Source organism: Eurosta solidaginis, chromosome 1 (assembly GCF_040869045.1).
Source record: "Eurosta solidaginis isolate ZX-2024a chromosome 1, ASM4086904v1, whole genome shotgun sequence".
NCBI classification, from domain to species: domain Eukaryota; kingdom Metazoa; phylum Arthropoda; class Insecta; order Diptera; family Tephritidae; genus Eurosta; species Eurosta solidaginis.
In genome coordinates this window covers 146,469,440-146,488,478 of record NC_090319.1, presented here as the reverse complement: position 1 = coordinate 146,488,478, position 19,039 = coordinate 146,469,440, and the positions used below count along the sequence as shown (strand labels likewise).

At 35.6% G+C, this 19,039-nt stretch overlaps 1 protein-coding gene across 2 annotated transcripts in view; it reads left to right on the top strand.

Moving 5' to 3' along the window:
* The first annotated feature begins 432 nt into the window (after nt 1–432).
* The window catches only part of Gnmt (Glycine N-methyltransferase), a 524,032-nt gene continuing 505,425 nt past the window's right edge, over nt 433–19,039 (top strand). Inside the window, exons 1-2 of one of the 2 annotated variants that reach the window (XM_067759929.1) lie at nt 537–680; nt 13,060–13,079. In XM_067759929.1, coding sequence (XP_067616030.1) covers nt 669–680; nt 13,060–13,079 — 32 coding nt within the window. In that variant the 5' untranslated portion in view covers nt 537–668. Of the gene's footprint in view, nt 681–13,059; nt 13,080–19,039 lie in introns of both variants that reach the window. The other variant, XM_067759928.1, reaches the window with a different exon arrangement.

The window sequence follows — 19,039 nt, the reverse complement described above, 5'->3', positions numbered from 1 at the left end:
ACCTAATGGTCGCAGTATATGGTTTCAATGGGAATGTGTATATTGAAATGTTGGTAGATTTTTGAGCTTTGTGGTAGAAGTGGTAGAAAAATTAAAATGGGTCAAACAGTTGGTAGATCTACCAATAAAGTGGTAAAGCCCGTGCACTGCATATATGGTCGCTTAGCAAGTGCTAAGCTCACGCGTGAATTTCGCTCGTCGCTTTCATTGTTTTAACCTTCATTAATTACGGGAATCCCATTTTTGATTAGGCGAAGTTCGTCGCGTTTATTTCGCGGCGGCAGAGCATTGTGTTTACGGCTTAACTTTGTTCTATTTAATAAATGACATGATAACACTGCCATTCTATTGCTCGTAAAAATATGCTTAGAGATCAAAGGCCGTACAAATATTAGTATTGAGTTGTTTACTACAATTTTTGATTAATCATAGATTTAGTTAAATTTTCAAGGCGAAATAAACAAGATGCTCACCTCCCCAGATAGTATTTTCATTTCTCGTTCCGCTGGCATATCAGCGGAGGGCGTTCGGGATCAATATGCCGATGGTAAGGCTGCCAAGGTTTGGGAAATATTTATTGGGGACAAAAATTCGCGTACAGAGAATTACAAGAATTTCTTAGTCGATTTATTAAGATCAAAAGGATGTAAGCGAGTCCTTGACGTGGCATGTGGAACCGGGTATGTTAATACATATATGTATGTATAAACAAGCATAAGTACAAAAATAACTCATCAATCTCCACCTTTTTATAATCTAAGGCCTCACCTAAATCAACCAGCACAACGAACGTTTTTAAAGGTTTATATGGGTTAAAACTGCATGATTTTGCAATAAAATATGTATTCTTGATTATAATTGTTTGAATCGCTACTACTTTAAAAGAAACCTCTACTCCAAAGTTCGCAAACTTACATATGCCTTTACTATTGCATTGTAGTTTTGGCCCTTAGGTCACAATAAATCGTGTGTTGGTGTTTTGAGTAGCAAAATTTAGTTTTTATCAAATATCTCGTATCTTTGGCTTACATATGGGGGTTGCGGCGGCCTCCGTGGTGCCGTGGTTGCTACTCCGCCTACCACAACAAAGATTCTGGTTTCAAGCCCTGGGAAATCATCGAAAATTTTGAAACACGTTTTTTTTTAATACATCAATTCTATAGGGGTCGCCGCTTGACAGTCAACAGTCGTCGTAAAACATGTGGATGCCATACCGCCAATTTTTAGGAAGAATTAAAGGAAGCACGACGCAAATTGGAAGAGAAGCCCGAACTGAAAACTCTTCAGAGGTTATCGCGCCTTGCATTTACGAAGTTGAACATCATGGAACTCTTCACAAGTCCAGCCTGAATTTTTTTTCGTAGGCTCCACCATTTCTGAATACAGGGCAGAAAGTTAACGCTGACGTTCAAATTTTGCCTGGTCCAATATAAGTGATAAATGGGATGAGTTCGCTCGCTTATATATTTTGTTTGGACTAGAGATGTAAAAAGATTGAATGAATTGAGTGTGCATTCCCTCGACAAAAATTGTGATTTTTTGGTTGCATTTTATAGCAATTTCGCACAGAAACCTAATCGAATCACAATTTACTTAATGAAATAATTAAGTTTTCCTTTTCATACAGGGCCACTTGCTTCATTAAGCGAACATCTGTCAGCAGCCCCAAAAAGATATTACGCTAATAGAGAAAATAGTTAAAATGGATAGCAGCCGTTTCCTCTTAACCAATAATAAAATACATACCAACTATTCACAGATGTTGTACTTAACCAAATATTTGCCTATTGTTGAAAAAGCCTGCAAATGCAGCGATAGTAAAATTTTTAGCTTTTTTGGTGTTTTTACATAATATATTTTTCATTGTCATTTCTTACATTGACATTAAAATCCGACCGACAGGCAAAGCCTACTAGATTTTTGACTTCATTAGACATTCAATAAAGCAATAGGGAGATAATTAAGAATTGTATTTTGTATAGAAGGTTCAGTTCAACATCGGCTTTAATGTATAAAACTTTACTAATTATTTCACTAACCCTCTGTGTGAAATAGGTATTATAAATCACCATTAATGGATGGCTTGAAGTACTTTAACCAAACCCAATGTTTATGTGTTTTGGAATAGTATAATGTAATTCCATGAATATAGAGAAGCATTCCCAATCTTTAATGAAAGTCGTGATTTGTCTTCATGGTTTCCAAACATATGACATATGCTTCCTGATTTTTCTTTCACTGATTGTGCAACATCAAAAAATATTCGGCTCTTGTGGGTTTTTTCTCTCCTTTTTATATATACCATGCGGATAAGTTACTTAGCACAGGGCCCTTGACTATATAAAGCATGCCAAAAACATGAAAATGTAGCCGAATTCAGCTGAAACTTCATAAAGACAATTTATTGCTTTCTTGCTATACATCAAAATGTTACCGTTATGTTAAAAATAAGTAGAATAATTTTTTTTTTGTTGTAAGATGGATTTTGTAAATGAACACTGTGGAAAGTGAGTTGACCAAATAAGGTCAATACTATAACTACAAAAATAGATACCAAAGATAAAAAAATTAAATTTAAATACATCAAAGTGTATAGATCTACGGTGATTCCGTTGGAGTTTACCAATTCCGAAAACGTCGTTAATTACGTCTATTTCCATGGCATAGTCCTACAGCGACTTTTTCTATTCCTCTGGGCCCCTTCCCCGTTTTTCTTCATATGTGCCACGAAAAAAAAGTGTTTCGTTGATAGAAACTATTCCTAAGTTATCGATTTCCCTACTGGATTACAGTTTTGCAGGCCCCCGTTGATATCAGAACGACCGTTAGTCGGCACACGTCAAAGATTGAAATTACTTTGAAAGGTTGAATTCTCTCCGCTAAAGCAGATTTGGTTTGAAAGACAATTTTCTTTTCTGTCAAAAAACCTAACCTACAACTAACTTCCAAGCCTACTTTAATTGACTATAATAACGAACCATTGCAATGTTCGAGATAAAAATTCTGCAAAAGATTTACGGACCTCTACGCGTTGGCAACGGCGACTACCGTAGAAGATTTAATGATGAGCTGTACGAGCTTTACGCAGATATCAATATAGTACAGTGAATTAAAATACAGCGAACACGCAGGCTTAACCATGATATGCGAATGAAAGATGATGCTCCGACTAAGATAGTATTTTTATTGGAACTGCCCTATGGAGAGAGGATTCCCCACTCCGCTGGAAGGATCAGGTGGAAAACGATTTAAATTCCCTTGGGGTGACCAATTGACGCCAGCTAACCCAACGAAGAAGCGACTGGTGCGCCTTGTTGGACCATTTAAACGGTTAAGCGCCAATTCAGCCAGTAAGTAGTTACGAACCACTTTATTTAAAAAAATATTTTTCTATGAAAGAGTATATTGCCCAACTCACAAACCAGTATAGATACACTATTTTACCCAACACAGCTAAGATGAATGTGTATGAAGGAACTTGTACTAAGACTTATCATAAATTGCCTATTCTTCAATTGTTAAATTACCAATTGAGAACGTTAAGTAGCGTAATACTTTTTTTATATGGCACACTGGCAATACGTATTTATAACCATGCCAATTTTCGAAACAGAAATGTTAAAATATTTGTCAATTCCTTTTTTGATATTAAATTTTTCAGACAATTTCAATAAAAATGCTTTTCCAGTAAACTTTTTTTGTGTTTAACAATCATTCATTGTGGATAAAACAAGTGTGATAACAACTTCTGCATAGTCGTCAAAATTACAAATAGAATGGATCACCTGAATTTTAATTGACTATCGCTGTCTCATTCTATATCTCTTTCTATCAACCGCTAAAGATAGCTCGCCGCTATATTGAATACCCTGTCAAAACGCTGCCAAAATGCTAAAAAGTTGCCATATTGAACATCCTGTCAGGCAGTTGACGGATAAGATATAACACTTGTTTTATCCACAAAGCAATCATTTAAATAAAGAAAAACCGGCCATAACGCTCAATAATAACTTTTGTGGTGTTGAAATTTTGAAGTGTTTTTAACAGGGGCGGAAGGGGGTCGGGGTTCCGGACACCTGTTCAGATAACATAATTTTTCATTAATTAAAATGGTTTTTTGACTAAATAATTATTCTGTTAGTAGGGTTGTTTTTTGGTTTGTTGGTTGCTATGCTATGCGATCCATGCATTTTTATACAATTGTATTATTTTGTCACTGCATATGCAATTATTCGTGAATTGACAACCACAATCTAAATCAGGCCATCTGCCACGCGTGTGACATTCCGCCGATCAGAAACTGCTTAGGAACTGTAAAAAAGATCGTGATTTTTTTTCGTGAATTAAACAGGGCTGGAAATCTGCTTAATTAACACATTCTAACTTCAAAACCTGATGCTAAACAGACCCGACTATTGAAATTCTGTGAAACGCGTTGGGTTGATAATGCGAGATGTACTGTACGTTAATAAATAAAAGAACACACGACCGATTCGTTTGAGTTAAATATGTGAACTGAACTTATTTATTAGAACTCATACTTCAGCAACATAAATGTACACAGTAAACATAGTACCGTTTTAGAATATATAAGTACAATATGTGGGGTGATATTGTTTTACTGTTAACACTCCCATCTTTTAATTATGAATTTTTCTTTACACAAAAATCAATTTAAAAAAATGCAAAAACTTCAAAATGAATATTTTCAGAAAATCAAAGAAGCTGCATTAGAAATTTAATTTTACTATGTTCAATTGGTTTCTTAAGATCTCAAAGCGAGTTTTAGGTAGGCCCTTTGTGAAAATATCGGCTAACTGATTCTCTGAACTGAATAACTTTATTGTAATTTTATTTTTATAAAATTTATAACGAACGAATGATAACGAACATCTATGTGTTTCGTACGTTTATGATATACCGAATTTTTCACAAGTTTTACTGCACTTTGATTGTCAACATACAATGCCGGAATATCATTACGAAAACGTTCATCTAACACCTTCATGAGCCTCGTAAGCCACACTAGCTCGCGTGTGGCTTCTGATGCCGCTATGTACTCTGCCTCTGCAGTAGATTGCGCAACCCATTTTTGTAACTCAGAGTTCCAACTTATTACTCCTTGTCACAACATAAATCATGACCCGAAGTCGATTTCCGTGTTGCTAGATCCATCGCAAAATCTGAGTGACTGAAGGCGTATAAACTAAAATTGTTAGACTTTGCTAAAAATATACCATAGTCGGCCATTCATTTGATGTATCTTATAATTCGTTTCACTGCCGTATTATGTTCGGCTGAAGGGTTCTCCATAAAACGACTGACCAATGAAACGGCGTATGTGATGTCCGGCCTTGTACCCATGCTTTGTTACATCAGGCAACCCACGGCCTCGCGATATGGAAACATAACTGGTGTTGGTTTAATTGAACTTTCTAAACGTTGCGAGTTATTGGCTATTCCAATTTTTATTTCAAAGTGATATGATAAGAAATCAATAACTGGTTTGATGCTCTCTTCAGTTATTAAGTTGTTAAACCATCATCGACGTCAATAGCTAATATTGTAACCTCACCGCCTTCTCTTCGAACGAAAGCGCAGGCATCAACCTTACATGCTTCAAATTTAAACGTTTTTATGAATCGTGTAAACTTTTCGTTCCAGCACCTGGTTGCTTGTTTCAATCTGAACAAACTTTTAATTAGTTTGCACACTCTTTCGGTTCCATCTTCGTATCCAACTGGCTGTTTCATGTATACGTCTTCTTTTAACCCATATATGCCCAGCGTGCCATTTTTAAAACGCCTTGTATTTATAAGTTATTTAAAAAGCTAGTGAAGCAATATCAGTAAATAGTTCAGTTTGGTGTTTTTGGAATTAGCGGCAACACCAGCACGTGCTTTGTTTTCAATGATTGGTGATTTGTACGATTTACGATGTCGCGAAATAATAAGTAATTTTGTGTGGTTCTTTTTTTATAAATGTGATGTTTTGTGATTTATGATAATAGTTTTATCTATGTGAAATGCTAAACTAAAATACACAAATGTGCATATTGTTTCTGTGAAGTTTTGTGAGCGATGATTTGCGACGCCCCATTTTTGGAGCGCTGAGCACAGCTGCTCACATGATTTTGTACAAACTTTTTAAGAAAATTTGTTCAGATTTAGTGGAGATATGCAACCATTTTCGCTTTCTTTCGTTCGAATTTTTCAAAATTGTGTGGGGATTCCGTAATCGATAATTCACTTAACTGATATAATCGACATATTAGACAATGGATATTATGGATGCTGCTGTCTACATCTACACTACCGAATATCACTTGCTAAGTGATGGGGATAGTGACGAGGACGACGCTGTTGAAGGAGATTTGAATCATATGCCAGGAAATCAATTGAAAACTGAAGGACAGTTACAGATAATAATAAAAAGTGGCATTGAATTGAAAAGAGAATATTTTGGGCGGCAAGATGAATTAGATTCGGATGATAGTGATGATAACGTTCCTCTATCATAACTGAAGCTATGCTATCAAGACCAAGAAAGTTAAAGAAAAAACCACCTCTGGAGAGCGAATGGCAAAACAAAGACCTTCCAACATATGAAAAGCAAGTTTGGAAGAAGCCTGACTTTCTCAACGATTATAGAAGTGGGTATTTTTCTTATTCAAGATATCGAATGTTTTGGGATAGCGGTGCTGATACATATCATCCTGGTATTGCTAATTCTATGCCTAGAGTACGGTTCGAGCAAATTTTAAGATGTACGCACGTAAGCGACAATACTTCATTAGATCCGGGTGATAAGTTTACAAAGATTTCGCCGTTATGGGATAAAGTAATTACCACTTGGATTACATATTTCTCGCCTTTTGCGGATATAAATAATGATGAATATATGATACCATATTACGGGCACCATAGCACTAAAAAGCATATCCATGAAAACCCGATCCGATTTGGTTATAAGATTTGGTGAATGGCAACTCTACTTGGATATCTGGTTCAAGCTGAACCCTATAAAGGAGCCTCCTCTGGTAATAATAATCCCGACCTAGGAGTTGGTGGGTCCGTCGTTACAAATTTTATTTCCAAACTACCAGCTGAATTCAAAGTTCACTTTTATATCACATCTCTCCGTTTGCTAACGGCATTGAAGGAGTCTGGGCATCATATTTAACTAACTCCATTTTTTACCAAGTGAAAACTGTGCTGAATTTATAATCTTTCTTAATAAAATAAAGTTCATAACTTGTTTTAAACTCAGCTACTTAATACATTTTCATTGCTCTCTGGCATGACCAGCGCCTCAATTTTGGGGCGGTCATTTTCTAAAAATCGGCGAGAGATATGAATGAAATTTCTAAAGCACTTGGATAATGGGGCCTCTTAGCACACTAGTGTTGTATAATTCATTTAAAAAATTTAGTTTTAAAAATTTGGGATTATATGGGTTAAATCGCCATACAGAAATTCGGATTTCACATCAAACTACACAATTTTCATTCCACGATTCGCTGCCAAAGCCAAAATAGCACGAATCAAAGAAAATCTTACAACAGGACTGAATGTTTCCATATAATTAACTCCGTAACACTGTGTAAAACCCCTGACCACAAGACGAGCTTTGTATCGGTCAACAGTGCCATCACTCTTCTCTTTTATTTTGTATACCCAGCGATTATCAAATATATCTTCATTTTCTGGTGGATCAACCAGCATCCCAGTATGATCATTTATGAGAGAATCGTACTCCTGATCCATTGCTTTGATCCATTTATCACTATCTTTCGATTTGATTGCTTCTTGTTAGAATTTTGGTTCATCTACCACTGTCAACAAAGAATAGCAAATATCAGCCTAATGCTCACTACATATCAGCACTCCCGATCTCAGTTTCGACTCAACAACGTTTCGTTGTGTAATATTACATATATTCCTCCCATCTTTTCCTTGACCACCTTCGGCAGCATTGCCTTCGTCTGTATCGTAGTTTGATTCATCGTCGCTATTAACTGCTTGAACTGTGTCCGGCGTTGCCATATATTTTTTTTCCAAGTCGTCATACGCCGCCCAAAAAATCGTCAAAAATCGTCATATCTATGGCAAAAACCAATAACAATCAAAGTTGAGTTAGGACGAAGTTGGGTTATTACCGGAAATCAAAATGAGATCGCCGGATTTCCTTCAACAATATTAACTTTAAAAGCGCTTTTCTGAAAATTGTCTTTGATTGTTATTTTTTGTTGCCACGTACAACATATAAAATTTTAATTCATTTCGTTTTATTTTATATATAACAAAAACGTCTTAAAAGATAAATTTTGTATTACATACAAAAGGTACTTGTTTTCAGTCATTTTAACAATTATTTTGCTTTTGTTTTCTTTGAGCTCAAATTGAACTTCGCATAAACTCCTATATCATTTTAGTTTCTTAGTTATACATTTTTGCGCTAATTTTTTTTAACATATTTATTTGCGGTTCAATATTATGACAGGAAAAGTTATTCAATTTTAAATAATCTTGGGTTAGCAATATTCCTTTTAATGTATCAGTTTCCAGACGGTTTCGAGTTTTTGTTTTGTTTAAATTTATTTTAGAAAAAATTCGTTCTACATTCGCTGAAGAGTGTGGGAAGCACATTAGATCTGCAACGAATGCACAGAAATTAGAAAAAACTCAAGTAGAGTCAGCTCTTTTAATAGTAGAAACAGTTTTCCAAAAAACTTCTGGAGGAACCTTAGAAATGTCTTAAAAATATGTCTTAAATTCTAAAAACTATAATTCCCTATACTCGCTATCAATATCCTGCACAATTGTCTGATCGATTGTGTGCGAAAAATGTTGCAAGACCATATGCAAAGAATACATTTTTTTCCAGCAACTTCTTTGGGATCCATGAAAATTAAGTTTTGTAGAACAACATTGTTAAAATCAAAACGCTTTCTAATTTGATCACACAGTTCAATATAAAAAAAAACACAATCTTGTTTATATTTGGCTTCTTCTCGGAAATGTTAGAGGCAATATATTTGAAATGTTTTTATAATCTATAATTTCTATGTTGTTTAATGTAATACATTCCGGCTGTACAAAATTATAGAATATACTTAAAAATAGTATTTTTATTTCTTAATATATATTATGTACTTGAAGCCCCTCACTCTGGCAAATTTTATCAACTTTATTAAAATTTTTAAGGATATACTTCAGGAAGGAGTGATAAATTTCATTCATATCATCCAATTTATCAAGAATGGTTTTTTGTTGAAATAAAAATGCGTGCGAGATCTTCAAGTGCAAAAACGGAAAAAAGTTTTTATTATATACCAGAAGAAGTAAAAACAAAAAGAAAGATGGCGTATATTTTGACAGCTGGTGGAAGTAAAAAGTATTGTACATATGATAGCTAAGGCTCTGTTCACAACATTTTTGCACTGTCTATTTTGTCAACATTAACAGCGAAGTTAAAAAATATTTTTAATAGCTCATAAAGTTCTAGAACTCTGTATACCACTGCCTCTAAGGATAGCCAGCGAGCATCTTTTTAACTGCAATTCCAATAGCGCATTATATTTTTCATTTGAGTAGGTAATTCTCTGAGAACTATTGGCTCCGTCTAGAGCAAAAGTTAGCATATTTTTATTATAGGTAATGCCCCTATTACGGTATACAACTCAACTAAGTTGGGTTGTAATTAAAACAACTCAACTTTCAGACAACTCAACTCCTGTTTGGTATTACGAATTACAACTTATTTCAGTTGAAGTTGAATTGAGTTGCCAACTTCAGAAAGTGATGATTTGGCAGATAAATGAACAGCTGATCAATTTGTGGCAAAAATTTAAGCATTTGCAAAAGTGCTTTTGTTATTACAAGATATTATATGATATGAAATCTGTTTTAAATGGCGAAAACGTAGGTGATTGACATGTCGCGAATACGGAAAACAGTCGCGTGATCATTCCAATCCCTGGGAACTATCAAGCATCAAGTAAGAAAATGTTTCATTGACAAATGATGAGCTTCAAATGAAGTTATTTTGCAGATTTGAAATGCGGCCAGCCTCGTCCAACTTCGAAATGTCGCTCCATAAAGTCAAAAAGTTATTCAATGTAATCCTTCGTTTAAACGTTGTTTTTTCTATAAATGTGTACAAACTTGTTTATTATTGTTTGATTAAAAAAGGTTTAACTACCGGCTTTAAATGTTTTTTTTTTTTGGCAACGTTTTATGAGCCCGTGTACCATCTAACTCTTATCAAAGGTGGTATCAAAAGATGCGTTTCGATCTCCATTTTTAGGATTCGAAAGCGGAAATTAAAAATTTTATTTCTGTCGAAGAATATTTACAAGAACCCACAAAATGGCCTGAGGGTCCAAAATATGAGGCCCGATCCACAATTTTTTTGCACATAACATCTTTCTGCGTTGGCGGTCTTTGGCCGCGATTTGTAAGAATAACCCTGGGTGGGTCCAACGCCTTCCTGCATTAGTGTGTACAAAAAATCTGGCAAAATACAACAACCATATGAAATTAGATTTTATTAGAAATTTATTAGAAATAAAATTTTTAATTTTTGTTTTCGGATTCTTAAATCGGAGGTCGAAACGTGTCTTTTGACACAAACTATGAAAATTTTTGTTAAAAATTAGGTGATGAACCGTCTTGTAAGACGTTAAATTTTTTCCAAACAGCTGCAAAATTGTATGAGACAACTGCTAGTAATCAGTTGTAAGATTTTGACGTCTTTGACAACTACACCAACACAAGGTTGTAAACTGTAATGCCACAAAAAGTTGTTAGACTCAACCGACATTTTTTTTTTGACAGGTTGAATTGTAATCTGTAATACCAAGTTGCGAAATTTCAACCCAACCAGAGTTGAGTTGTAAACGGTAATAGGGGCATACGGTATACAATGTTCAGTAAAGCTTGTATCTCAATTTTAAATATATGTAATTTCTTGGTGTTTGAACATTTAAAATAAATCTAACGTAGAAGGCAGGCTTAAATCGTCATTTTTCATTACAAAATCGTCCAAGCGTCATTCTAGTTGAAAATCGTCAAAATGACGACGGCGCACAGTACCGCGAAGGTGGACAAAAATACAAAAATCGACTGTCTTGAAACTTAGATGTTTTGATGTCAAGTTACAGCTAAGACTCCAACTAAGAGAAGTTCATAAGTTGTTCTGTGATAAAAACAACTTTCTGCCTCACACACCCCCTCAAAATACACCTATTTTCTACATACTATTTCATTTTGGGGTTTCGCACATAAAAGTGGTCGCAGTTAAAAAATTTTTTAAAATACATTTTTATTCCTAGCAAACTCAACTTTTGCACTTTGATGAAGATATATGCGACAAATCAAAAAATATATGTTTCATAAAAAAAACATTTATACAAATATTTTTTTTTTATTAATAAATAAATATATGATTAAACATACCAAAATCCGAAAATTGTTAAATTTTGGAGACAAAGAAAACCCAAGTCGGTGAAATTTTTTTTGTTTATGGTAGCTTGGACCTTCTACTAACAGAAACAATCGAAATCTCTTCCGCCTTCTTCCGCCTCGCGAAAATCTTCAATTTGAAAAAGTGACTAAATGCCTTTTTTTGGTACTGCTTTAGCATTAGACGAAAAACGAACAAAAAGAAAATATAAATATGTGATATATTCATCTTCATCTGCATATTTAGCTTAAGCACAAACAAAAAGAGCTTTGCAAAAATGCACATTAGGGTGGTCCAATTGTTTTTTTTTTTTTTTGATTGATCTCTATTAGTGAAAGATGTTGCTCAACGTGAGTTTAAAATTTAATGTATAACTTGTATTTGACATATTTTTTCTACCCATTTAACAAAAAAAATAAGGATTAAAAAAATATAAACAGCAATGAGCACCCTTTATATCTTAACCGATTTTTCTTAAATTTAAAATTGAAAGTAAATTATGAGTAACAAAATACTGAAAAAGCCAACATTTTTTTAATATAAACTTGAACCACCTTAATGCACGTATGTACGTGTGAAAACAAGTGACCGCAGCAGGTAAATCAACACTTGTTTATCTCATTTCAAAATAAAGTGTCGAAAGCCAAAACATAAAACTTTTGTAATAAATAAATAAAAATGTCAATTAAAATCAGAAATAGTGATTTGGTAGATTTGTCGTTAGAAACACCCCTTAAAGAAAGAATATAAGTAATTTTTTCTTTTGTTTGTGAAAAGTTAACTAATGTTGAATTTGATAGAAATAATGTGAGGAAAATTGTTTATAGATTCAATTATGACATGAACAACAAGTGGAAAGAAGCTGCCTATAAAAATAGCGATTTATTAAATGGAATTCTTCTTGGCTTCAATGGGCAGTCTTTGAAACTGAAGATCCCGATAATGTATTTAATGTATGCTTTGTAGTGTGAAAGTTTGTAATTGAATATAAATTTCAGATACCAAGCACCAGTACGGGAAAAAGAGGCAGACCGCAAGTAAAGTTTTCAGTAGCTTCAGAAAAGTCAAAATCGCGAAAGATAAGTAAAATACTTGAAGAACATAGTAAGGAAGAAATTACTTATGTTGGGCGGAAAGTAACGAAAAGTGAAAAAGAGCCTGATAACACTATAAATAAGCCCTTTGAAGCGCTGGCCTTATGTTTAGATTTAGATTTATCAGAAAAAAAATATAATAAGCTACGCAAAGTTGTTAATAATATGCATACGGATTGTTTCCCAAGCACGTATGAGTTAAACAAATTCAAACAAAACTTCAGCAGAAGTGAATTTAAAGGCTCTTCTGCAAATTACATCAAAACACATTTTAGAAGTTTGTTCAGACAAACACCCAGGGGGCAAACTTTCACTTATATGTAAATGGGGAATGGATGGTAGTTCTGGGCACAGTCGATATAAGCAAAAATTCTCGGTGGAAGACCTCCCAGATGAATTTATTTTCGTAATTGCTTTGTTACCAATAAAGTTCGTATAAAATCAATTAGTTTCCAATGCATATATTGTAAATTTTTTAATATTTTTTTCACAATTTAAGGCTCATCGATTCCTCATCAGGTAATGAAATATGGGTCAACCGAACTCCTTCTTCTACTCTCTTCTGTAGACCAGTGAAATTTATTTATACGAAAGAAGGAAAAGATGTAATTCATTCTGATTATAATAAAATGGTTCAGATGATTGATGATGTGGAATGCGATATTTTCAAAAATAAAGGGGAATAGCTGAAATTTCCTACGTCATGCATTGCACTATGATTAACGGTACAGTAGCTAATGTTTTAACAAGCACCAATTCTTCGAGCAGATGTTTTATATGTCATGCAAGCCCAACGGAAATGAACAATATTGAACAAAACAAAATACCATATCCAGATCATTATAAATTTGGGATATCAACCCTCCATTGCTGGATTCTATTCTTTGAATGTTTACTGCACATAGCCTACCGTCTGCTTTTTAAGAAATGGCAAGTCAGAATAGAAAATAAGGCTAAATTTATTGAAACTAAAACCCGTATACAAAAAGAATTCAAAGATAAAACAGGTTTGATAATTGACCAAGTCAAGCAAGGTTTTGGCACAACTAATGATGGAAATACAGCTCGACGTTTTTTTGAAAATATTGACGTTGCCGTAGAAATTACTCGTCTGGATAAGTCTCTAATCCATAATTTTTCTATGGTGCTTAGAGTCCTCTCCAGTGGAAAAGAAATAAAATCCTAAGAGTTTAGTGGTTTGTTGACCGAAACAAGATAGTTATACCTAAAAAATTATGGTTGGTATAACATGCCAACTTCTGTGCATAAAGTTTTAGTAGATGGATGTGATGTAATTAAATACTTTGATTTACCAATAGGTAATGATTTTTAAGCAATGTTATGATTTATTTGTCTAAATCTGTACTACCACGTTTTTATCAGGTTCTTTATCAGAAGAAGCCTTAGAATGTTCACACAAAAACATAAGAAAATATCGGCTTAATTATACACGAAAAAATGGAAGAGTACAAAGCAATACGGGTTTAATGACCCGTTTGATATTTTCATCAGATCCATTAGTTGCATTTAAAAGAAATATAAAACAGAGAAACAAATATTCGAAGGGTTCTGATCTCAGCTTTAAAAAATATATTGTTGAAAGTGATAAAGCAGACAACGACATGGAATCTTCTGAAGACTCTGAAACTGATTGATTATAAAAAATAGTTCTGTTTTTACATAGTCAACAGCGATTATGCTTTATTTTAAAGACATATCAAAATCAAAAAATTTTGTTTTTTTTACAGAACGGGTAAAATGTAAAAAAAAAAACCGACTTAATTTTTAAAATTACCGTAATGTATTAAATTACCCTAATGTAAAGGTGCGACAAATTTTAACTAAAAATTATATTTTTCTGAACATTTACACATTTCACTTTTATATAATAACGTGTAAAACCCCGGTTTTTTTTCAATCAGTACTGGCGAGTACTTCACTTTTTATAAACATATGTCTACGATGATTATGGCATATTCGACCTTTTTATCAAATTGTAAAAAAAATTGTTTTAAATTAATTGGTAACCGGGATTGAATAACAGATTTTTTGTCTCAAATGGCCCATTCTGACGACTCATTCTACTTATATCAACACATGTCCGCAATAACTATTTTCATACAAAAATGCGATTTTCTCGAAATGAGTAACTGGTACAGAAAAACTGATTTCATTTTTGAAATTAGCGTGATATAATACTTTAAGGTGTGAAGTTTCAGCCAATTCGGACATCTCCCTCTATTTTTGTCCATCTTTTGTATGGAGTCGCGGCACTGTGCGGCGTCGTCATTCTGTCAACGCTGACTGTGTCATCGTTTTGATCTGCATTTTCATTCGCAGAGCCAATACCAACAGACTTTGCCTCGATACATGCAGCAGCATTTTCGTTTGAATTACTCCCATCAGTTGGCAATTCATAACCATTGTCTTCATTTAATTCATTCGAGTCACTCAGTTGAACAGGTATATTGTCTTCATTTTTACGATCTAGCTCAGAAGAACCAGCTTCTTGATTGCTCTTAAAAATTACATCGCGAACAACTTCAACTATATGCCTCTCTGGATGGTAAACACGAAAAGCACAATAGTTTTCACCATACCCTACGAAAACGCACTTGACTGCCTTTTTATCAAATTTTTGCCGTTTTTGTTTCGGAAAGTGTGCATAAACAGTTGAACCAATATTACGAAAGTTTTGTACGTTGCTAGACTTTCCATGCCATAACTCATACGGAGTTTTATTCTTCACAGTGCTCGTACTTGTCCTATTTAACACATACACGGCAGTATTCACGGCTTCCGCCCATAATCGCAAATCCAAATTATGCGGATGTACCATAGTATGCGCCGCTTCGCCGATGGTTCGGTATTCTCGTTCACATGCACCATTTGCTCAGGTGTATAAGCCACGGCAGTTCTATGATTAATACCTTCCTTCGCGAAGAAAGATTTCAATTCGGTGTTAACATACTCGGTTCCATTATCACTATAGATCATCTTCACTTTATGCTTAGTTTGCGTTTTAACCATTTTTATAAAAGAAATACTTTACTTGGAACTTCGGACTTGTGCTTTAAAAAATATACAAGGCGGTAATGAGAATAGTCGTCTTTAAGCAAAAGAAAATATCGTGCACCACCAAGTGAAACAATGTGCATTTTTCCACACACATCTGTATGTACAATCTCACCGCAGCTAAAACTAATGCTGTCTCTACGTGTAAATGGCGAACGGAAATGCTTGCCCACAATGCAAGCCTCGCATTGGAAATTCTTCTCATCAATATATTCGTTTTATTTGCGCAATGTTCTGATGTGCTAATCGCTCGTGCCATAAGCGAATATTTTGTTTCACCTCTACATTTGCATATTGCATATTGCATACTTCGTACGTATTGTAACGAATTTACTGCAAATCATCTTACTCGCAACTTTCTACTAACGTTCGTATCGCTAAACTGTTGAATAAATAACTCCAATATTTAATAATGCAAAAGGGCCTTTATTAAAGTACTTCACAATAACACTGATACTTCACAACCATTAGCTTGCTTAAATGAAACTGATTGTCGCGCCTCCACTGTTGCTGCCTTTTTATACTCTGTGATTTATCGTTCGCATCTTCTAGGCGCTTCCATTTCCAGAATCTACTAGTTGGCCATTAGCTATAAAATTACTACGTTTTTAGCTTCCCATATGCGCGTGTATGTGTGAACACAATTATAATTGCATATTTTTGGGAGCATCACAGATAAGATATCTGCATGTGTTTGTATGTGTGAGCGACACTTGCACAACCATTGCATGCCTTCGGGAGTATCTCAGATTTATGCATGTGGTTGTGCGTTGCTTCTCCGCTGCGTGTATGTACATATGTGTAGACATAATGATTGAATTATTGATGTGCATGCAAGACATTGCTTAGCATCGGCTTAGAGATGATAGTATCCCTTAGTGCTGCTAATATTCGTTACACTGCCCTCCACCTAAATCTGATCGTCCCGATCAGACTAATCTCTCGATCTAAACGCTGCTAGCCTCTCCAAATGAATCACTTTCATTTTGGTTCGTGGTTTGCCAATGGTTTGTATGCGGTACACTACATCGTTGATCCGTTTTACAACTTTGTATGGGCCTTCCCAATTACACTGCAATTTCGGGGACAAACCTATTTTCGTTGTGGGTTGTATAACAGCACCAAATCTCCTTCCTGAAAACCTTCCAAATTAATTGCTTTATCATATCTGGCTTTCATCTTGTCACTCATAATCTTTGCTCGTTGCCTTACAAGATCGTGTATCTCTTTCAGTTCTTCTTCCAAGACACCAGTGGATTTCTTGACATTTCTCTCCGCATCGGCATCTATCCCAAACTTCAAATCAGCTGGCAGTCAAAGGTCATTGCCAAAATTACTTTTGCAGGGGTTTGGCCCGCTGTCTCATGCACTGCTGATCGGTAAGCCATCAAGAATAATGGTATGCGGGTATCCCACTCCTTATGGTACTTGTCTACTACTTTCCTTAAATGCTCCTCCAAGGTTCTATTGAAACGTTCCACCATACCATAGGACTGAGGATGCAATGCAGTTGTCCGTGTTTTTCGAATGCTCAATGATTTGCACATTTCCTCGAACACGGCTGATTCGAAATTCCTGCCTTGGTCAGAATGTAACTCCATTGGTACCCCATACCTTGCAACCCAATTGTTTATAAACACTTCTGCTACTGTTTCCGCTTCTTGATTTGGGATTGGGTATACCTCTGGCCATTTGCTGAAATAATCCATAACCACCAGTACATATTTGTTTCCGCAGTTCCTAGTAGAAAATGGACCTGCGACATCCATAGCGATCCTTTCTAATGGCGCACCTGAGTTATATTGATTTATCTGGCCATGACTTCGGGTTTCGGACCCTTTCGCTCTGCTGCAAACCTCGCAGTTCGTAATCCACTCAGTGGCCGACTGGCGGCAACCAACCCAATAGAATCTCTGTTTAATCTTCTCGAGCATCTTTGTGATTCCAAGATGACCTCCGCTTGGACCATTATGCAGCTCGCTGAGCACGTCAGGAATCCTCTTTCTGGGAACAACTATCAGTTTCTTCTTGCATTGACCATCGTCAGTCTCCCATACTCGATGCAAGCAACCGGATATCAATTCTAAACTGTTCCACTGTGCCCAATATGACTCGCAATGGGACTCTCTGCTGACATCTCCTCTCTGCTTGGTCTTTCGTTTCGTTCGAGCCTTTGCATAACATGTGACAGATTTGTATCTTCTAGCTGACACTTTCGTAGTTGTTCTTTGTCCCATTCATCCGTACACGTTATAGTCATTAGCCGGACATCTATAATGTCTTCTTTAGCCTCGGCCTTTGAACAGTGCTTGCATTCCAAACTACATGGTCTTCGTTACATTGCATCAGCATTTCCATGGGTACTACCTTTTCGATGCTCAATGGAAAAGTCATAGCATTGTAGTCGCTCGATCCACCGTGCCAGTTGTCCTTCTGGATTACGGAACTGCAACAGCAATTTTAACGCTGCGTGATCTGTCCTGACGCGGAATCGCTGACCGTAGAGGTATTTGTGAAAATGTTTAATGCACTCTACCAATGCTAACAGCTCTCTGCGTGTAACGCAATAGTTCCTCTCGAAAGTAGCTGGTCAAATATGTTTGCGTACTTTAGGAACCTTATTGCCTTATTCTGATAATCTTCCTCTAGCCCCTCCGTCCATGCCGTGATGTCATTTGAAAGATCAGTATTACTAGATGAAACGTGTTCCTGGAGCTGTTCACAGTTAATAATTACTTCAGTCTCTTGGCATCTTCCCAAAATAGATCCTTTGGTCAGTTTGAGTGGCGACTTGAACTCGTTGAGTACTCTTACCGGAATACGTCCATCTTGTTTTGTCATAGCCAGGGTTTTTCCTACAAGTATGTTCGGTGCTGATTTGTTTGCTGCTTCGCCAACCCACAATTTGTTTGTTCCACAATCTCCATCAACCTTTGCCCAGATGACTGCTTCGGATTTTGGTGGTATTTGCTGACTCTCTTCCACCAGCACTCGTTTACTGCTGTAGCCTCTCTCGTAGCCGAAATTAAGTGGTACATCCATGTTTTTATATCGCATCGTCTTGCTTTGCATATCGAGTTTGATGCCTTGGTTGATTAAGAAGTCCACTCCAATTATGATTTCATCAACAATACTTGCCACTATAAAATTGTGTAGTACCGTGACATTCCCAATTGCTACTTCACATTCTACTTCTCCAATTACCTAGGTGTCCTCTCCCGTGGCTGTTTGTAATCTTGCTCCAAGCAATGGTCTTATCTTCTTGTTGACTAAATCTGATCGAATGATGGAATGGGATGCACCCGTATCTACAGTCAGTAACCGTTCCTTTCCATCCACATGTCCTCCGACAGTAAGATTGCTTGACCTTCTTCCAATTTGCGAGCTAGAGATAATGGGGAATT